Source organism: Leptodactylus fuscus, chromosome 6, assembly GCF_031893055.1.
Source record: "Leptodactylus fuscus isolate aLepFus1 chromosome 6, aLepFus1.hap2, whole genome shotgun sequence".
Lineage (NCBI taxonomy): Eukaryota > Metazoa > Chordata > Amphibia > Anura > Leptodactylidae > Leptodactylus > Leptodactylus fuscus.
Genome location: NC_134270.1, coordinates 141,671,803 through 141,692,754, shown reverse-complemented (window position 1 = coordinate 141,692,754; position 20,952 = coordinate 141,671,803). Strand labels below are relative to the sequence as shown.

General features: G+C 44.6%; 1 protein-coding gene across 1 annotated transcript in view; it reads right to left on the bottom strand.

Annotated features, from left to right (window-relative positions):
• Positions 1-7,848: 7,848 nt before the first annotated feature.
• The window catches only part of ZNF335 (zinc finger protein 335), a 50,531-nt gene continuing 37,427 nt past the window's right edge, over positions 7,849-20,952 (bottom strand). Inside the window, exons 14-28 of the mRNA XM_075277418.1 lie at positions 16,690-16,850; positions 16,358-16,587; positions 15,449-15,551; positions 15,223-15,314; positions 14,851-15,110; positions 14,673-14,772; positions 14,147-14,323; positions 13,887-14,029; positions 13,582-13,661; positions 12,782-12,852; positions 11,353-11,430; positions 10,778-10,861; positions 9,419-9,484; positions 9,126-9,207; positions 7,849-9,044 (exon numbers count right to left, since the gene is read on the bottom strand). Coding sequence (XP_075133519.1) covers positions 8,944-9,044; positions 9,126-9,207; positions 9,419-9,484; positions 10,778-10,861; positions 11,353-11,430; positions 12,782-12,852; positions 13,582-13,661; positions 13,887-14,029; positions 14,147-14,323; positions 14,673-14,772; positions 14,851-15,110; positions 15,223-15,314; positions 15,449-15,551; positions 16,358-16,587; positions 16,690-16,850 — 1,828 coding nt within the window. The 3' untranslated portion in view covers positions 7,849-8,943. The remainder of the gene's footprint in view (positions 9,045-9,125; positions 9,208-9,418; positions 9,485-10,777; positions 10,862-11,352; positions 11,431-12,781; positions 12,853-13,581; positions 13,662-13,886; positions 14,030-14,146; positions 14,324-14,672; positions 14,773-14,850; positions 15,111-15,222; positions 15,315-15,448; positions 15,552-16,357; positions 16,588-16,689; positions 16,851-20,952) is intronic.

Genomic DNA, 20,952 nt, shown 5'->3' with positions numbered 1-20,952 from the left:
AGGGGCAGAGATGGAAGGGGAATGTTATACTAGGGCAGATGGAGGGGGGGGCATGAAACTGGGGGAGAGATGGAGGGGGGGGGGGGACATGAAATGGGGAAAATAAAGGGGGATATGAAACTGAGGGAGAAATGGAGGGGGGGGGGGACATAAACCTGGGGGTAGATGAAGAGGGCACAGACTGGGGGGACATTAAACCGTGGAGGAAGCTGTAGGGGGACCTGTCTGCCTCTAGTTGCCCCCAGTTTAATGTCACCCTCCAGCTACCCCTACAGTTTAATGTCTGCTTCCAGCTTCCCGATTTTAATGTCCCCCTCTAGTTGCCCCCAGTTTCATGTCCCGCTCCAGCTGTCAATTTATTGCCACCCTCCAACTACCCCCACTGTTTAATCTCCTCCTCCAGCTGCTCCAGTTTCATGTCCCCTCTAGTTTCCACCAGTTTATACTGGGGCAGCAGGAGAGGGGCTTAATACTGTGGGGCAGTTGGAAGGGAACATTACAATGTGGGGGCATATAATGTACGGGTGACTGTAGGAGGATTATACTGTGTGGGGGCACATGAAAAGATGATTGGGAATGGGCGGAGTCAACGTAGAAGTGGGTGGAGCTAAATTTGCCATGGCGTGGCCCTCTAGCATAGTTTCAATTTCTTATACGGCCCCATGGGAAAATTAATTGCCCACCCCTGGGTTAGGGTCACATGAATAAAGAGGAGTTCTCCCTTTATGAATCATTGCCTCCTTTGTCCAGATATCACCATTTTTGTCTCTTTGGACCATCTGCAATGTCCTTATTGCTCCATCTGCAAAACTGGACAGGAATAGGGCCTGCTCAATATTTTGCAGTTTGGTCCCTTGGCCCCCACTGGGATCCATAAAAACTACAGATGATTTTATGGGGCCATGAAAATGACTGGTCCTGTATGCTAGCCATAATAACAGATAAGACATGGACCTAAACTAGTCGTGTGCATGGAGCCCAACACCAGAGCAGCTGATCTGCTGGGGGCCACATTTCTCTAGAACGATAACTCGATCAATGACCACAAGGGTTTGTATTTAAAGAGGACCTTTCACCTCCTCCACCAACTCTGACTCTTTCCATCTTTCCATAGACCACGCTCCAGATTCTGGCCCAGTTAGAATTTTCTTCTCTAGTCCCCGCTATTCCTGAGCAATCAATGCAGTTAGTCCTAGTACTCAGTAGGCTATTTAGGCTGTGTACTGTCAGGTGAGTGGTCCTGGAGTGAAACAGTCTAGGACCACCTACCTGACAGAAGAGAGTCTAATTGGCACATTGGATACTGAAACGAAGATCCCCGATTTCTCAGGAACACTAGGGTCTAGAGAAATAACTCCAACTGGGCCTAAATCAATGAAGGATGCGAAGAAATGGAGTTGGTTAGAGTTCCTCTTTAAACTTAGCTATCTTGCTCCGTTATTGTTTCTTTAGGCATGAAGCAGCTGGCGGACTCCCTTTAAATAAAGTTAGTCTAAACCTAGAGGGTCTAGGCTGAATATAGTGATAGATTTGGTATATTGTTCATAAAAAACCGTATCCGTAACCGTATGATAGGCATATAACACACAACACAAGTGTCTTATAAATCAGTTTAATACCGCCGTACAGAGGTTATAAGTATAGCCCATTCTCTATGGCTTCTATACAGAGACCTGCTTTAGGCACATACATATAGCTCCTTACTATATACAAGTATATACATATAGACACTGACAACCTGCAGAATGTATGACGTGTAAGCATGCGTGTGAATACATCGGACACCAAGGCCATGGGCTAATAACACTTCAAGGAAATGAAATCTGGCTCTATTGTTCTCTATGTGACAATAATACCGGTCCAGTGGTCATACAGAGACACCCATAACCCTGGGCATGTGTGTGCCGCCATACAGTGCACCGTATCTTTCATATATTCTCCCCTAGAATCATTCCCATAATGCACGTCCAATGGATAATTTCTTCCTGTTGGATTTATACAGAAATGTGAGACCTACACAGGTACAATAGGGGCCCACAGAAGCCTACGGGCGCCATATTATAGCTCCATTACACAGACATGTGTACAAGCCTTAGGCCTCACCCAGCTACAGTTTAGTATCCGTACCCGGTGCACACCTGACCTGAAGTAGGGATCTAAGATGATGTTAGGTCTGGTAATTTAAGACACTTACCCCCTAAGGGTGATGGAGAGTGTCCCCCCGCCCCAGGGCCTCCATGTGAATTAAGGCCAAATGCACTTGCTTGCCCAAGATTACAGCCCGGCAGCCCCATAGCAGTAAATGGAGCTCTAGTCATGCAAGTATACTGGCACTTCGTTCACATGGAGATTGCATGGGGGTCTGAACGTTCTCCTCATTGCAGGGAGACCCCCAGTGCTGTGCCACAAGTGTCTTTAATGGGACAACCCTTAGGATATAAAACAGACACTCGAATGTGAATACATTACATCCATCTGAATGAGGATAAAGGCCGGCCATATATATTAGATAGCTTGGAGCCAGCAGTTACTTCACCCAACAGCCCCATACACATGAATGCTTGGCCTTGCCAAGTCAGTATATGTTCTTATTGGGGGGAAAGAGAAGTAGGACACTGCCAGACACCTTGGAGTACTAAAAAAAGATCCAGAAGGTTAACACCCCGATCCTTATCACCCCCCCCCCAATATCTGCCATGGGGAGAGTCAAGAGGCCACCACACGAGATGGTTGGCTGGTGACGCTGAAATTGGTGGATGTGGCTGACACCTATCCAATGCTTAGTGGCCAACCTAGATCTTAGAACCTTTCTTCCAGATGTGTCCATCACTTATGCCCCAGGGTGGATACATTCACACTGTATGGTATGGCCCATCTGATGGCCGCCATCATGGATTGTAAGGTATTGGTGGCACTGATATCCTTACTAGGCAGCCGTGTATTTCCTTGAGTTTTTCTCTATGCCATCCCTCCTGTGTGACATTCATATAGTTACATTACAAAGCAGAATATACATAAATATGAGGTAGATAATTATATGTACATGGTAAGACCATACATTACGTAGTAGAGGCCCTCAGCCTGCTAGCAGTATATAACACCGCCGCTGTCTGCCCACCTGGAAGGTCCTTTGTAAGGACCTGGACCATTTTATTTTTGTGGAACAAACTGTACTTTCTAATGGCACTATATACTGTTCTGTATAATGGACTGGGAATATTCTATGGGTTTCATCATACAGCATTCGCCATGCACCAAAAATGATGTAAGGTTACCAAATTTATAGCATTTTCTTAAATAACTTTATATAAAATATAAAAAATTAGATATATATGCTATATATATATATATATATATATATATATATATATATATAATATATATGTGTATAGAACTATCCACAATTTTTTGATACCATATCTGATGTTTTTATCACTTTCTATACAAATTTTTTTGAGCCAAAACAATTTTACCTTTTAATTTTTTTTGTGCTACTACATTCCCAAGTATTGGAAAAATATGATATATATATATATATATATATATATATATATATATATATATATATATATATATATATATGTGGGGCTACCTAATGGGGAGAATTTAGTAGCCACAATGTTGTACTGTGTCCCGCTCGCCATAGGAAACACTAATCTTTATAAATCCCTCCAATGCGTTTGGGCTTTTTTTTTTGTCTATTTTTAATATGTGACTTGAAACTTTTAAAACATTTTTAAACCTTTATTTTTAGTTCCCCTGTTGGTTTTAACCCCTAGGTGGTTTGATCGCTCATACAATATACTGCCATACTACTGCCCTTCAGTATATTGCAAACCCCTGCACTTCTATTACCTGCCGTCTGTGGCCTATAACAGAGGAACGGCACAATGCAGAGGTCTAAGAAGAGGTGATGCCGATTTCTTAGATTTTATTACAAGATTAGAAAATCGTTCTGAAACATGAAGTGTCAGAAATGGCAGGTCCTTCATATTGACTTTAAGGGGACGGTGTTGTCATTCCAGAGATAAACCACGGCACGTGGCTGACATCGGTATGTATCTTGTGTGTCTACAGTCCCAGAGTCTCTACCTGTCCTAAGTTTTGCCCTGGGCTCACAGCTTCAGGAAAATACACTGACATGTTTGGGGACATACAAATGAATTTCCCTATGAGCAGGAGGACTAAGGGTCAATTCACACATTGCAAAAGTTTACGCGACTTGCACAAAACTATATCTATGCTGTACATATAACCCACTTAGACGAATGGATATTCAGTGGCGTACATTTCTGTAACAAGTCTGCTACATGTGAACTGACGCTAAAGATGACACCATTACATGTACAGTAATTTAAAGCAATTTTCCCTGTCTCTACACTGAATTCCTTTAAAAGGGATCCTATCATTAAAACTCAATTTTTTTGTCCCTAACACGTAGGAATAACCTTAAAAAAAGGCTATTCTTCTCCTACATTTAGATGTCTTCTCCGTGTCGCGTTCCATATAAATCCTGGTTTTCCTCGATATGCAATACAATACTGTGTAAGCAGCCATTTTCTTGTGGCTTGTGGGCATGCGCAGTGGGCTTTGCCCTAGGCCTAGAAGTTTGAAGAGAGAGTTGGAGAGTTCTCTCGCAGCATTGGGGACGCCCCCAGTGGCGTTTGAGCGCTGGAGACCGCCCCCAGTGCTGCGAGAGAACTCATTTGCATACCTATGAAAATTGGGATTTATACCGAATGGCGGCCCGGAGAAGACATCTAAGGGTAGGGACAAAAAAAATTGAGTTTTAATGATAGGATCCCTTTAAGTAGTGTGGATTAGAAGGAATGATTTTAGGTATGAAGGTTACAGCAGGGCAATGTTAGCTAACACTTCTCTAGTAAATACCTCCATCAGGCATCTTCTATCTCTTATACAATCTATATTGTGGTAAGTTATTATACTATGTGGTCTCTTCAGACCTCAGAACATAATCGGTGGAGGCCAAGGAAAAGAGTAAAAAAAAAAACCCATTCATACTCTTCTTCCTTCTCCTCTTTTGGGCCTCCTGACTGCGTTTGGTGCTCTCCTCATGCATCCGGTGTCACCATTGAGGCCTGTAATTGGGCCTCCAGATGGACCTGGGCACACTAAGCATCACAGGCCTCAGCAGTGACCCGGGTACATGACATCATTATGGAAACCACTAGACACCAAGAGTAGGCCCAAAAAAGTGACAACTCTGCATTGTGCTGTTCCTCTGTTATACTTCCTAGAAATATATGAATAAATTGACAACTGGGTGTTACCAGTTTGTTACCTATGACAGGGAAAATGGTAACACCCCGCTGTCAACATGAAAACTGTAGGGGTGAACAATGCAAGTGACATTAGGAAGAAAGATCATAGGCTGACAACTCTCCTTCATGGTATTCCCCTTCTCACCAGTTAAGAAGGATATACGCTCTTTGAGATGTGATATACCATCTGTCACATATAGGGGGCAGTAGTGAGAAGATGAATAGCTGCACATATAATCGCCCCCGCATTTCTGGACACAATGGGGGAATTTATCATCCCATTTCAACCAGTTTTCTGGGGGATAATGTTGCATGTGTGTGACACAAGTCTCTTTGTTATGCCATATATCTGCCACATCTCCCATTCTGCACCTCGTGTGTCACTGTCCACAAATATGGGCAGATGAGGGGGGGCCGGGGACCCCAACCTGATATATGTATAACAACTTAAACCTACAGTACAAAAACACTTGGGGAACACAATCAAAAGACTAAGAGGCTCATAGAGAAACCTGCAGCAAATACCAAGACATTTGACAAGGTTTTTCCTATGGTAGTCTAAGACAAGAAATAGCTACACTTTTTGCCAACCCCCCTAAACAGTCCTTTTTTTCTCTCTTTGAGGCTCCATTCACAGTTTTTGGCAAGGAAAACATCCGCTTCAGGAATTAGGAAATGGTTTTTTGAAGCTTTTTTTTTTTTAGTTTTTGTTCTTTTTCCCCTCCAGCACAGTATATGGACCTTGAAAAAACTGCTAGCACACCCAAATCCACGACATGGATTTTCTGTCTCCTGTTGACTGTGTTGGTTTTTGCAGGCGGAATCTGCGGAATCCGCCCGAAGGAAGCTTTTTTTTCTGCTAGCGGAAAGTCTGTGAGTGGAAAAATAAAGCGAGCGGAACCTATAGAACTCTATGGGGAGGCGTTCTTTCCATGTGGATACTGACACGGATTCAGCGCCCAAAGACTCTGTGTGAGTGGACCCTTAGGGTGCATTCACACTGTGTAAACGCTAGCTTATTTTGTAGAGTAAAATTACACTTGTGAATTTTGCTATCCCAATTATATTTTTTTTACAAGTGTAAAAATACACCTGTAAAAAATACGCCTGTAAAAAATACGCCTGTAAAATGTCATTGAAGTCAATGGGATAGCAAAATTTACAAGTGTAATTTTACTCTACAAAATAAGCTAGCATTTACTCAGTGTGAATGCACCCTTAGGGTGCATGCACACTGAGTAACGCCGGGCGTGTATGAGAGCTGTACACGCTGGCATTACAGCAGACTGCCGAACACTTCCCATTCACTTCAATGGGAGCGCTCGTAACAGCGGCGTTTACGAGCGCTCCCATTGAAGTGAATGGGAAGTGTTCGGCAGCCCTGTTGTAACGCCGGCGTGTACGGCTCTCATACACGCCCGGCGTTACGTAGTGTGCATGCACCCTTAGGGTGTATTCACACAGAGTAACGTGCCACGTGACCTGGCACGTATACGCCGTGTGAGATTTTGAGCGAGTACACCCTCCCATTGATTTCAATGGGAGTTAGTCTTGTATACGCCGCGTTATTTTGCGGCTGTGATTTTGCGGCCGCAAAATAATGCGGCGTATACGATCCAGGCTCCCATTGAAATCAATGGGAGCGTATACGGCGCTCAAAATCTCACACGGCGTATACGTGCGGCGTATACGGCGTATACGTCCCCCTTACACTGCCCTCACCACCTTCCTAAAAGGGGCATACCAAGGGGGTGGGGTCATTTATTATCATTTACATCAGAATATTGATGTACATGATGCATGAACTACACTACATAGGAACCAACATAGATTTCGATGCCAGCACACGGCCCCTGCAGAGGATGTACCTCCTCAAAAATCAGGTACACCCTCCACCATTGAAGGAGACATGAAATCCTGCATTGAAATCCGCTGGCCCTTATAAATCTCCCCTACTATGTCTGATCTTGGTCTTAGTCTCCGCAATTTCAGTAGTAAATAATTTCTATGCATATATTTTTTTCACAAATCTTTACACTATGATGTAAACGGCATAAATCATCCAGCTTTTAGAAAGTATACGGGGTCATATAGTTCTGTCATTACACAATTTATGTTTTATGCTTGTCAATAAATGTGAAAATAGTCATTAAGGGTTAAAAAAGACCCAGTGCTCACCTCCCTGATCCCCTGCTGGTCTCCACACATACGATATGCCCTCTCAGTTCTCAGCCAATCATTGGTCACAGTGTGGACCCGCCTCTTTTAGTGATTGGTTGAGCAGCTGCTTCCAGTGCTTTGCGACAGGACCAGGAAGTAGAGACCAGCAGGGGCCCAGGCAGACGTCATAATTAGAGTAGCGGAGTTATTTTTAACCCATTCTGAGCCGGTCTTACATATTTTTCTCCATTAGACTGTATGTTTAAAGAATTCCACACCCAGTTTTTACTTTTGTCATTTTCTATTGAAATAATATGGATTCCCTGGTATCAGGAAGTTTTAGTACAATCTATCCACCAATGTGAATAGGAACGTTTTGTTCAATAAATTGTTTTTATTCCAAGTTCATAGCTTGAGCCATAAATATCCAGGTCCTTGATTTCCAGAAAAATACCCTGATCAATCCGTGTAGGTCAGTCACTTCCTGCTAGACGTTTCAGCATTTCTATCCATTGTAAGTTCAGAAACCACTTGGCTTGTAGTCAACAGACTGGTAAAGGCCCCGATGCGGATTGGATGAGCGCTGTCGCCTTTGACGGAGTAGTCCTGACTCAGGTAGTTTAAGATGCTGATGAAGAGCGCAGGATTCTCCTGACAACACTCCGCTGACCTCGGCGGGGGATCAGGTGCGGAAAGAAGATTCTCATTTGGCACACCTTTATCGAATAGAGGACGACAACATCTGACAAATTGATAGAGACGCAGGAAACAAAACAAACCCGACCGCAGTGCAGGGCGAGAGGAGAGAATTCCTACCCGCACCCCCTCCCACCAGAAAGGTCGCCTGTGACAGAAAATATAGCAGGCTGTTTTCTGTTATCTGCAATGGGTGGAGGTCAGCTTCAATGGCTAATGTGTAGCCAGATGCCATGGACAAGTGTTTATTGCAGAGGAAAAAGGAGGAAGAGGATTACCCGATTTTATGATTATCCTTGTACTCGGGGGATTAAATGCCAAAATCTGCCCTAATCCCTTTAATCTGATAAGAGAAGAGGGAGTAAAATCACAGATCAGACACCAGTTTCTGCACCAGAAGAGGCCAAATTGTAGTGTAAAATGTATTTTGATCACTGCATGGGATTGTTCCTGACCCCGGTCTGTCTCCATGTTGGCTGTAGTAGCAGAAAGCAAACGCTTGCATCAGAGAAATAAAACATTGGCGATGATCGGGCCCAGGGCAGTGGAGGCCGCGCTTGACGTTTCCTCAGCAACTGTCAAGGGCTCTGCTCGACGCGCACTGAGCGAAGCTAACAACTGCTGGCACGCCGAGAGAAGCCAAGGAATGAATGACACAGAATATCAAAGCACTGCTCTGTAGGACCCATGGAAATGCGCTCATTCATCCGCCCGGCAGGCAAAGTGATGCCACGTAAATACGCAAAGTATAATTGTGCCGACCGATGACATCAAAGAAGTCCGAACACAGATCCGGGGTCTGACGTTATTCTGCCAGGGTGATCACATCGTACTGTATCTCCTGCTGTAGGGCCGGCTCGGTCTCGGTGGTGTAGACAGTCTGAGCCATTGCTGCATCTGCCACAGCTGAAAGACGAAAAATGAGGGTTAGGGTCAAGTCAATACAACACATATGTTCATGTTCATGTATCTTACAAGGCTGCTAACCTGTAACGGCAGAGTGGGCAGCAGCTTCAAGTTGTTCCTGAGTCAGAAGTTGCTGCGTGGGTGACATGGGCACAAAGTGGATCTGCTGAGAGGAGAAATCCAATCATTAATTAACAATTTGCCCCGGGCCCTCTGCCTCTCCCTTGCTGACCTTTATTAGAAGACATGGCTCACTGAACCAGGCTATGCCCATTAGTGCTCTAATAATATGGAGGATGGGTAGGTTAGTCCAGATCTATTGTGGTGCCCAGGTTACTGGAACGCCACAAGTGCTAAAGAAGACATATAGTCACCTGCGGGTCCTGAATGAACGGTCCTCCTGGTTCATACTGGATGTGAGTAATCTGCCCATCCTGAACCTATAGGTCAAAGGAAGCAGAAAGGTAAGACTAAGGTTATTTGTACCAACATGGTGGTGAAAGCAAAGTATAGGCAGAACACACATTAAACGTAAAAAAAACAGGGTAGTGTAGTCAGGACAACCCTGCGGAAAGGGACACAGAGGATAGCTAAGGCTATGTTCACACAGGGTAGGAAATTTATTATTACATCTACGCCATGCGTGATAGTCTAGTGCACATTTGACACATGGCCCTTTGTTATGCCACACATTCCCCACTTTGCGCATCGCTCAACACTTTTCATGAGCATGGATGATGCAGGGCACTGACGTCTGCACCCGACATACTTGTTATACCCCATGCCAGAGAGTCATACAGAAAATATACTGGTATAGAGTTCCATTCTGTCCTATGGGTGTGCGCTCGATGAAATGGCCAGAGCCTCTTGAAAAAAATTAGACATGTCCTGTCCCTGTCGGGCTCTTTATTAAGACTGGTGTACAAAACAACAGTTTTAATAAATCTTGGCATCAAATTTTGGTAGGTCTACAGCATGGAAATTTGCATGAATAGAACGCTATATGATCCATAGAGTGCGGATCTCTAGACTGGGAAATCTGGATGATGGACAGACTGGATTTTGTTTTTTTTTATATAGTTTTATCTGATTCTTTTTTCCATATAAAGCACCGTTTGATCTGTAACTGAAGCTCATCCCTATTTAATGATATGGGCTGAGCTGCAGTACCAAACATGACCCATGAAAACGAGTGGCGCTATTTCTAGCAACACCCACGCCCTTGAAAATCCTTGTAAGAGAAAAGTAGATAAGATGACTGGATTAAGCAGCGCTGGCTGAATGTGTGATATCAGCCTAAGGTAGAGGCCACATGTCGCAGAAAAGCTGCATTTTTGGTTCCATATTTTGCTGCCTTTTTTTGAGCCAAAGCTACGAGTGACTTTAAAAAGAATGGCAAATAAAACGCAAGCACTTCTACTCCTCCTTTCTGCTCCTCTTGGCTCAAAAAAACGCAGCAAAATCTGTGCCAAATACCCATAGTTTTTTTGCAACATTTAGCCTCAGCCTACATGCACACCAATGTATACGGACAGGACCTGTCCTGAGTTTTGGTCTGTAATAATACACAGACGTGCGTCCACGTGGGGCCGCTACAACGTAATGGGTCAGTCTACTAGACATGAAAGATGGCTAGCACACGGACAATGCATGGAACCTCAAACTACTTCAGGAAGGTTATCATCCTAAATATTCACAAGACTACACAGGAATACCGTGATAGAACAGTTTACCTGAATATGGTGACCTTCGGGGAGCACAACATACTCCTGTGGAATCAAGTGAGGCACTCCATCTTGGGAAATGATGTATTGTACCTAGAGACAGGAGTATTGTCAGCACAGACTGTCAGACAAGTTCATGAAGTCAAATAGAGATCCAGCACATAACAGGGTCAGGTTAAAAGAATATTGGGGAAGGGGGAAACTATAAGCAAGAGGTGCATAAGTCGTATAACTCGGCATCATGCTGCTCTTCTGTAATTCCTACTAAAAACGTAGCAATAGATTAACCACTGAGTGTTACCATTCCCCTTACCAAAGGATTGTGTCCCTAACTATACAGCGGCCCAATGTGCAGTGACACCTCCCGACAGGTAACACCTGAATGTCAATTTATTCAATATTTCGTGGAGGAATAACAGAGGAACCGCACAACGTAGAGTTCAAGAAAAGATGTTCCACAGTTGTTATATTATGGGCAGCAGGCATGTCAGGAATGGTGACGTATTTAAGGGTCACCAAACTTGCAGATGAGGGATAGGCGCTGCTCTGGGGCGCCCCACAGCTTCCTGTAATACACAAATTACCTGGTTATCTGCGGTTACCAGCTGCTGTAGGGTCTGTCCATCTGCAGTCGTGATTTCCTGAATGTAAGCTGTATCCTCCTAAAAATACAAGACCAAAATAATATTTTCAAGATCTGGGACCAAGGGGAACATTTCATAAGAACAAAGGCTCATAATGACAGAAATCTGACCAAACTTAAGGTATGTCTCAAAATATCTACCAAAAAAGGACAAGGATAAGAAAAACACGTCTACCTTCTCCACGAAACAGCGCCATTCCATCTCACTGGTTGTGTCTGGTACTGCAGCTCAGTTCCATTCACTTCAATGGAGCGGAGGGGAAATACCAGACAGAAGCCATGGGCAGGTGCAGTGCCTGGGAGGAAGTAGACATGTTTTTGATAACCTGGTAACCCCATCAGCGCCGCACCTCCCATGAGGCGACCTGAAGCGAGCGCTTCAGGCGGCGCTATGTCAGGACCCCAGGGAGGGCGGCATTTTTGATTACCTAAGCCAGTCCAGGACAAGCTGTCCTGGACTGGCTTAGCACCGAGCGGTGGTTTGGGGAGGCCACTGGAACAGCGCTGCTCCAGCAGCCTCCCTTCACGCTCAGGCAGAGAGCAGGTCCCCTCCGTGCCTGCATTCTGCCTGCGAATGGCGCTAAGCCCCGCCCCTTCGCTTCGCCCCCTCCTCCGGGGGAGTCCCTGTAGTTCGCCTCGGGGGGCAAAAGGGGTAGGTTCACCCCTGAACCCCATGCATACAACTGTGCATTGTCAGTGTGCTAGCTATCTTTTTCATGGCTAGCCCTCTGACTGTGTATACTCATCTGTGTATTATCACAGGCCTGTGTCTGTGGGGCCTTGAGCTTGGGGCAAAACTCAGGATGGATCCTAAACCTGCCAATTTTGTGGCCCAGGCTCACTGACATAAATCAATGGGTTTTGGAGGCATGGGCGGTGTACAAAAATCATCTTAAAACCTTAAAATGTTCTACAAGTATTTGTATTAAAGGAGTTCTCTGGTACTGGGGGCAGATCCATCAAGACTGGCATATTATTCAGCGGTCTTGATGATCCCGCAATAGCAGAGGATTCGCACAGATTTCATCGTGAATCAGGTATATCCTCCACCATTTGGTGTGAAGATGGTGCAGCCACTGGCCCAGCCTATTTTAAGAGCAGTGGCGAAGGGTGACGTAAAAATGTCACTTGCAACGAGTTTAACCATCTAAGCACCCATTCTCCTATCTATCCAACCATCTATAGCTCTCATTATAATGCAGCATCCCAAAAAACTACCTCCAATGGCTACAAGTTTCCCACCAGTCTCTACTCAATAAATGACCTGCAAGAAAATTTATGTAAAATATATTCATACATTTTGCAAACACCGCAAAAAGGGGTATGAAGAGCAATTTATCATAAAGCACATCAATGCTGCACAGTCTAACCTGGTTGCTCACAGTTTCCTCCTGAGCCAGGAATATGTGCTCCTCGTCCAGGCCCGGGACAGATGCAAGTTCTGCAGAAAAAGTGACAAATGAGGCGCAATGTACCTGAATCTTTCAATATTAACATTCCATTATTAAAGGAGTTGTCCAGGATCGGACGATATTTTATACTGATTTCCCATCCAAAGGATACTGTAGTGGTGGTGCTGGGAAACTGCAGCTCTGGTCCCATTCACCTGAATAGGAACAGGGCTGATCTGCACAGGATTTGGGCCAAGATCCAAGATACTGATGACTGATCCCATGTCTATAATTAGAGGTTTTTTTCCCCTACTGTTCACATCCCCAGGATTGGTGATTAATATGTGATCGATGGCAGTCTAACACCATGAGACCCCCACAGATCAGCTGGTTGAAGAGGCTGCAGCGTATACACAAGGCATAGTACTGTAAACGGTGTCAGGTCTTTGCTTGGCACTGCAGCTCAGCCCCTATTTACTTGATTGGGACTGTGCTATCGATGTACCATGTGACAGGGAAAAGGTGACAATTCTCTCCTTTTTATTTTCCTTGCAGGATTCAAACCCAGGACTTCAGTGCTGCAAGGCTGCAGTGCTAACCACTGAGCCACCGTGTTGCCCCGGGAAAAGGTGACATTTCTTGTAAGTGTCACACCCTATTCAAACCGCTGACCTGTGGGTGTCCGATCCACATTGATAACTTATCCTAAGGATAGGTCATCCTATAATTCCGGGAAGACCCTTTAATTCTTAAGGGTATGCATTGGTTCTTACACTCACCTGTTCGCTGCGGCTGCTCTACATTTGCTCCAGTGTGTAGTCTTTCAATATGGAATTTTAGGTGACCTTTCCTATTAAATCTGCAAGAAATCAGAAACATTGAAGACATCTGGGATCCATGCCAACACGTATATGTTACCTTATAAGACATAGCTAGATGGAATATGCTTATGGGAGTTCACTGCTTTCTCCTGTATACTGTACATTACCAAAGGAGTTGTGTCATAAGGAGAGAGGCAAAAAAAGAGGAAGGAATGTGTATAAACAAATACAACGAGAGGATGTTCTAAATCTGGATGTCCTACCTCTGTCCACACAAGTGACATGAATGTGGCCTGTGGTTGGTGTGTGTCATTGCATGTCTGCTTAGATCTTTCTTATTCCTGGAGGCAAAACTGCATTGGTTGCAGCGGTGAGGCCGGAGATCAGAGTGAAGAGTCATGTGATCCTAGCAGGAAGTCAAACAAGTCCAAGAAAGTCAGCAGAATAGCAGCTGAAAACACAAATATGACAAAGAAACGGGACAGACGGCCAGGCTGCTGGGAGTACAGTCCTAAAGTCTTACCCTGACATCCGCCCAGGTTTCAGCAAAGAAATTCCCACAGTCCGGACATTTAAATCCACTGCCCCCTTCGATGTGGGCTCTTTTGTGGCTCTCCATTTCCGCACGGCCCCAAAAGGATGAATTACAAATTTTACAGGAAAATTTTTTGGTTGTAGGTGCGGGCTGGTTGGAGGCAACCTGGTGAAAAAGAAAAGTTATTAAAGTGGCTACCCCATAAAGAGCACTTATAACCTATTCACTGAATCGCTGGGACTCTAGCAATGACACAATGGGGGCCCCTTACTTTGTGAAAGGAGTAGTAGTGCAAATGTGGGACCACAGCTCCACTTACTCCCATAGGACAGATAGAGAAGACCCTGGTGCCATCTCCGTCAGTCCCATTATCACTCCATGCACCCAGCACTGAGATGTCCCATGTTCAGATATATAGGACCGATCCCACAGATAGCTGAGAAATCTTTTTCATGGGTCAACCCCTTTTGGAAATACAATAAAGAATGACAAATGACTTAGTATGGGGTCTCACTTGTGGTTGTTGCGGCTTGTTCAGGAGCTGTACAGCATTCTTGTCCTTCACACTTTCTGCCAATAGCGTATGTGGAGATCTAGTGGGCGCTTCGTTATCACTGAAACCACAAGAATATGGGTTACCATCACCGCCATTCACATTTTCCATTCCCATCCCCAATGAGCCTCTGGTGTACCTGCACAATGGGGCCTGCATGTTGTCTGCATTTATCAGGCTGTATTCGGCAGTGGTGAAGGCTGTATTGATGGTGATCTGCTGTACGGTGCCCTCGTACCCTGCCTCCTGCATGCCAGCCTCTTCATACCCAGCCTCTTGCACTTCTGCCACTTGTCTTTCATCCATGTGCAATGTTAGAACCTGAGCCATTTGAGGTTCCTGAGAAGAGGTTTCTGCCTCTTGGCCGTCAATGCATGGTGCAGATTTTACTACAGCCACCTGCAGAAATAAGAAAAATGAATTCTCAGGGTTAACTATACCTTCCAATGTAACCTTCATATAGAGCTAGACTCTACCCTGTACTTATACATGACATCTAAGGTAAACCTACTTGTAAGGGTCCTCCGGGACCATCTCTTTGGGCGCTCATGTTCAAGAGCAGATCTAGGGCGGCCTGAGTTGCCAGTTCATCACCTTCTCCACCTACAAGAAAAGGGGGTACAGTAAGGGTAAACTACTGGATTTCTGCCTATACCACCGTACAGATGACAGTGAATACTGCAAAGGTTTTATTTTTTAACCCATGCAGCATGGAAAGAAATGATCCAAAGTCTCACCTTGTTCATATATTATGGTAGCAGCTTCTAGTGTATTCTGTGTCTGCCCTCCGTCCTGGGTAGGTTGGTGCAGCATGTGATAGGTAAGCTCTCTGGGGGGATTCTGTATGAAGACAGGAAAAATCCCGGTCACATTTCTGTTGCCTCTATAATTGTCCTTTATTTTTCACTTTTCTATGAGTAGGTCTTTTTTTTTTTTTTTTTTTTTTTTTTGTAGCATGTGAGGAAATCCACGCGAACACGGGGAGAACATACAAACTCTTTGCAAATGTAGTTGGTCCTGGAGGAATTCAAACCCAGGACTCCAGCGCTGCAGTGCTAACCAATGAGCTATCGTGCTGCCCCATTACCATAATGGACTTTTGTGAGAACTCAACCATTAATTCAACAGGAATAGGATTTCACACTTGACTTAAAAATTTAAGACACTAGTTTAAAGAGCAGAAGGGGGTCTGATGCCTTGGCCCCCAGCTGATCAGCTGTTTGAAGAGGCTGCTGGGTTTGGGTCAGCGCTGTAGTCCCCTCAGTACTTACTCAGCACAGCATCATACATTTGCGCAGCGTCTGTGCTTAATAGTCGCAGTTCAGCCCCTTTACATGAAAGGGACTGAGCTACGATCAGACCATGTGACCAACAAAGGTTGCATCACATGACATGGGGAGTGGTGATCCTGCATGTCAGATCCCTACGGATCATCAATTGATGACCTATCCAAAGCATCAGTCATCAATTAAAAAGTCCTGAAAATCCCTTTAAGCAGTGATGTCAAACACTGAATATATAAAAGGTAGTAATGTAGTACAATATACAGTCAGAAACAGACTATGCATTTGGGGAGCACACGGCATGGCCCCACTTATCAGGTCATATAGACATACACATGACATAATGGCCTGCACATCACTGACCTCTGCTTCTTGTGTCGCTGGAGTCTGGACCGCTGGTTGTTCATGCTGTTGCTTGAGCTGTTCAATCTGCTGGGGAGAAAAAAAGGGCCGCCGTCGGCATGGCGCTTCCTCTGGGTGGCGCTGCACCCACTCTTGGTACAGCTGCGCGTGTCTACATTTAACATGTAAGCGCAGGTTCTTCTTGTGCTTGGTGGTGAAATGGCAGTACTCGCAGGCAAAAGGCTTCCCAGCTAAGAACAAGAGCGAAGAAAGTCATCTTCCTTGATAAATCTAGAAACCTAAGACATGGCCATGTAATACTTATGTATTGTATTATGTAATACTAGGCTTACCTGCATGCTTGGTCGCCTGATGTGTGAGCAGGAAGTCCTGTCGGAACGTGTGATATTTACACTGGTTGCATTTAAAGGGCTTGTCGTTCATGTGCGTGAGCTGGTGGTTCAGGAGCTGCTTTCGGTCTTCACACATGTACTCACAAAACTCACATTTATACCTGCGAAACAGAGAACAATAGATGTGAGAAACGTTAGGTAATGGTGTTTTAGTCTGACATCAGTACAATATGCTTGTAGATTTGGTCAGGGACTATGTATATAGGAGTAGTATAGCAGAGGCCAGTAGTTATACCACAGAAGAAGCCGTAGTGGGGCAAAGTTCAAGCTGGGTGGGGGCATCACCGCAGACATAGAATATAGAAGCATATATATATATATATATATATATATATATATATATATATATATATATATATATATATATATATAATATATAAGTATAAATGTAGAAGTATATATATATATATATATATATATATATATATACACACACTCTCACCGGCCACTTTATTAGGTACACCTGTCCAACTGCTCGTTACCACTTAATTTCTAATCAGCCAATCACATGGCGGCAACTCAGTGCATTTAGGCATGTAGACATGGTCAAGACAATCTCCTGCAGTTCAAACCGAGCATCAGTATGGGGAAGAAAGGTGATTTGAGTGCCTTTGAACGTGGCATGGTTGTTGGTGCCAGAAGGGCTGGTCTGAGTATTTCAGAAACTGCTGATCTACTGGGATTTTCACGCACAACCATCTCTAGGGTTTACAGAGAATGGTCCGAAAAAGAAAAAACATCCAGTGAGCGGCAGTTCTGTGGGCGGAAATGCGTTGTTGATGCCAGAGGTCAGAGGAGAATGGCCAGACTGGTTCGAGCTGATAGAAAGGCAACAGTGACTCAAATAGCCACCCGTTACAACCAAGGTAGCCAGAAGAGCATCTCTGAACGCACAGTACGTCGAACTTTGAGGCAGATGGGCTACAGCAGCAGAAGACCACACCGGGTGCCACTCCTTTCAGCTAAGAACAGGAAACTGAGGCTACAATTTGCACAAGCTCTTCGAATTGGACAATTGAAGATTGGAAAAACGTTGCCTGGTCTGATGAGTCTCGATTTCTGCTGCGACATTCGGATGGTAGGGTCAGAATTTGGCGTCAACAACATGAAAGCATGGATCCATCCTGCCTTGTATCAACGGTTCAGGCTGGTGGTGGTGGTGTCATGGTGTGGGGAATATTTTCTTGGCACTCTTTGGGCCCCTTGGTACCAATTGAGCATCGTTGCAACGCCAAAGCCTACCTGAGTATTGTTGCTGACCATGTCCATCCCTTTATGACCACAATGTACCCCACATCTGATGGCTACTTTCAGCAGGATAATGCGCCATGTCATAAAGCTGGAATCATCTCAGACTGGTTTCTTGAACATGACAATGAGTTCACTGTACTCCAATGGCCTCCACAGTCACCAGATCTCAATCCAATAGAGCATCTTTGGGATGTGGTGGAACGGGAGATTCGCATCATGGATGTGCAGCCGACAAATCTGCGGCAACTGTGTGATACCATCATGTCAATATGGACCAAAATCTCTGAGGAATGCTTCCAGCACCTTGTTGTATCTATGCCACGAAGAATTGAGGCAGTTCTGAAGGCAAAAGGGGGTCCAACCCGTTACTAGCATGGTGTACCTAATAAAGTGGCCGGTGAGTGTATATATATATATATATATATATATATATATATATATATATATATATATATATATATATTTCTACCCATCCTTTGAAGAATGTGGGCAGGGCCATGGCGGGAGCGACAAATGTATGCGACCCGTCTGCAACTTACCGTGTGCGACTGTATTAGAAGTGAGATTTAGCTGTTAAACTTTTTGACCTACAACTTCTCTTACATCAAGGTCTATGCTGGACAATGAGGACTTTTTGCAGCTGTCATTTTGCAGTTGTGTTACACTGCATGTCTCACATTGACATTTATCAGATGTGATGTCACAAAGTGACACTGCGATCTTCACGTCGTGCTACCAAAGTCGCCGTGCAGCCCGAGTCTTTCCAATTTAATATTGAAAAAAACAATATGTCATGTTGACATGTTAGGAATTTTGAATGGTGGGGGCGGCATCCTGCGAAACCGTGACACCGAGAGAGCTCTGCCGCCTTCAGATATGATCGCTGTCATTCCTCAATGGTGTAGGATCAGCAGAAAGTACACAAGTTCATACACCACTATTCTCCCATCTCTGAAGCAATACGATTACAGCACTTCACATATCCAGAGCCCACCTAAGGGGTTAACAGACAGCAGTAATGAAGGAATATGGACAGCCCATAATCCCATTTTGCGGTATTCCCGTGTGTACAGATATCACAGAGCCGGTCCACGCTTGTTATACAGGAGTAACACGGATATGTGATATGCTGGATTTAACCAAATCAAAACTGCAAAAATGATCTGACACGGACAGCAAAACTAACAGCGAGATCAATACAGCACGACACCAACCCCAGACAACATAAATAGTCATTGATATGTGGTCAATACATATTAAGAATAACGAAATCCAAGGTCGTGTGCACCAGGAAGATATCAAAAATAATCGGAAAAATATACCGCCCGCGGACAGGAAATCGATGCCTTTAATATAAGGGAATATTTAAAGGCCGATCCATTATAAAGTAGTTAATGATCCATTCCACGAAACAGTCACATTACTAAAATCACATTAAATAAGGCAGGAAAAACACATATTAATCAATAAATGGAACAAAAATACCATAACAGCAAACAATGGCGGCCAGAAGAAAGTACAGCTGTAAATTAGAGGGGGAGGGGGGGGGAAATGAGATCATTATGACAGTATGGACTGATCAATGAAATTGGGATTATTGAAATCAATGGGAGCGTATACGGCCCGCAAAAGCTCCCGCGCCGTCTATGTGCCACATTTCATGCCAAAATACATCGTGTGAACCCGGCCTTAGATCTACTTCAGTTCAAGCTCTCTTTGCTGTCACAAAACACCCCCTGCATATGTCCCTAACCAGGAGACCCCTGGTCAGTCCAGGGCATGCAACCATAATATAGAGCAGGGGTAGGGAACGTATGTCTCTCCAGCTGTTGCAAAACTACAACTCCCAGCATGCATACTTGCTCTGCTTTTCTTGGAACTCCCATGGAAGTGAATGGAGCATGTTGGGAGTTGTAGTTTCACAGCAGCTGGAGAGCCGAAGGTTCCCTACCCCTGATATAGACATTAAAAAGCAGTCCCATTAAGATTGTCTGAATTAGCCGTAAAGATACCATAAGGAGAACGTAATAATAGCTAAATTTTATATTTTAATTTAAATAGATTAAAAAAAAAAACAAAACACATTCTACTTTCTATTACCTCTCCCAGGCGCCATGAATCCAGCACTCTGGGTAGAGATGTAGTCATTGCTCTCAAGAGGAAGGTCATTCAAGCCCAACACGAAGAGGAGCCTGGAAATGAACGCGGCCCCTCACGGTTGCCATGACAGCTTTTTATGTAAGGAATGTTTGGCTAGAGGTTACTTCATCCTTGTCATTTCTGTAGCTAGAACCTGATGTTGGTATAATCATACAGAGCAGGTGCCAAGTCTATGCCAGGTGGGTCTAAGCCGTAGGAACAAATCCGCCTCTTCTAGGAACAGCACAACTGGTCGCCTCACTAAAGATCTTATCCGAAAAATCCTGGTCAGCAGCATACCCTGTGTATGGGGGTCATATTAACGGGGCTTTCCTACTGATAATAGGATAGGATATAAGGGTGTACTCCCTGAGACACAGACCCCAATGTGGGTGGAGTGGTGGTGGGCACGTTTGACCACGGCTTCATTCACTTTTTCTAATAGAGATCGCCATGTGAGAAGTCCCAAAGAAGTGAATAAAATGGTGGTCACCACCAATCCCATTTACTGTGGACGCTCAGGGTCTAGGATCTCGGGGCAGATAGATCTCCGGGGATCAGACACTTATCCCTTATTGGTAAATTAAAGGTGTTGTCAATGATACAGCAAATTCAGGGGTGGGGGAGGTGGGGCTGGACTTGTCGGGCTGGAAGTGGGGAGGCTCATGTGACTGCTGAGACCAATCACTGGCCTCAGTGGATTTGGGTATGGAAGTAGTGATATATGTGACATCACTGGTACCTTTACAGCAAGCACTATGGCCATTGATCTCCAGGTTTAGCAGCCATGTCACCCTCCCCACTTCCAGGCCG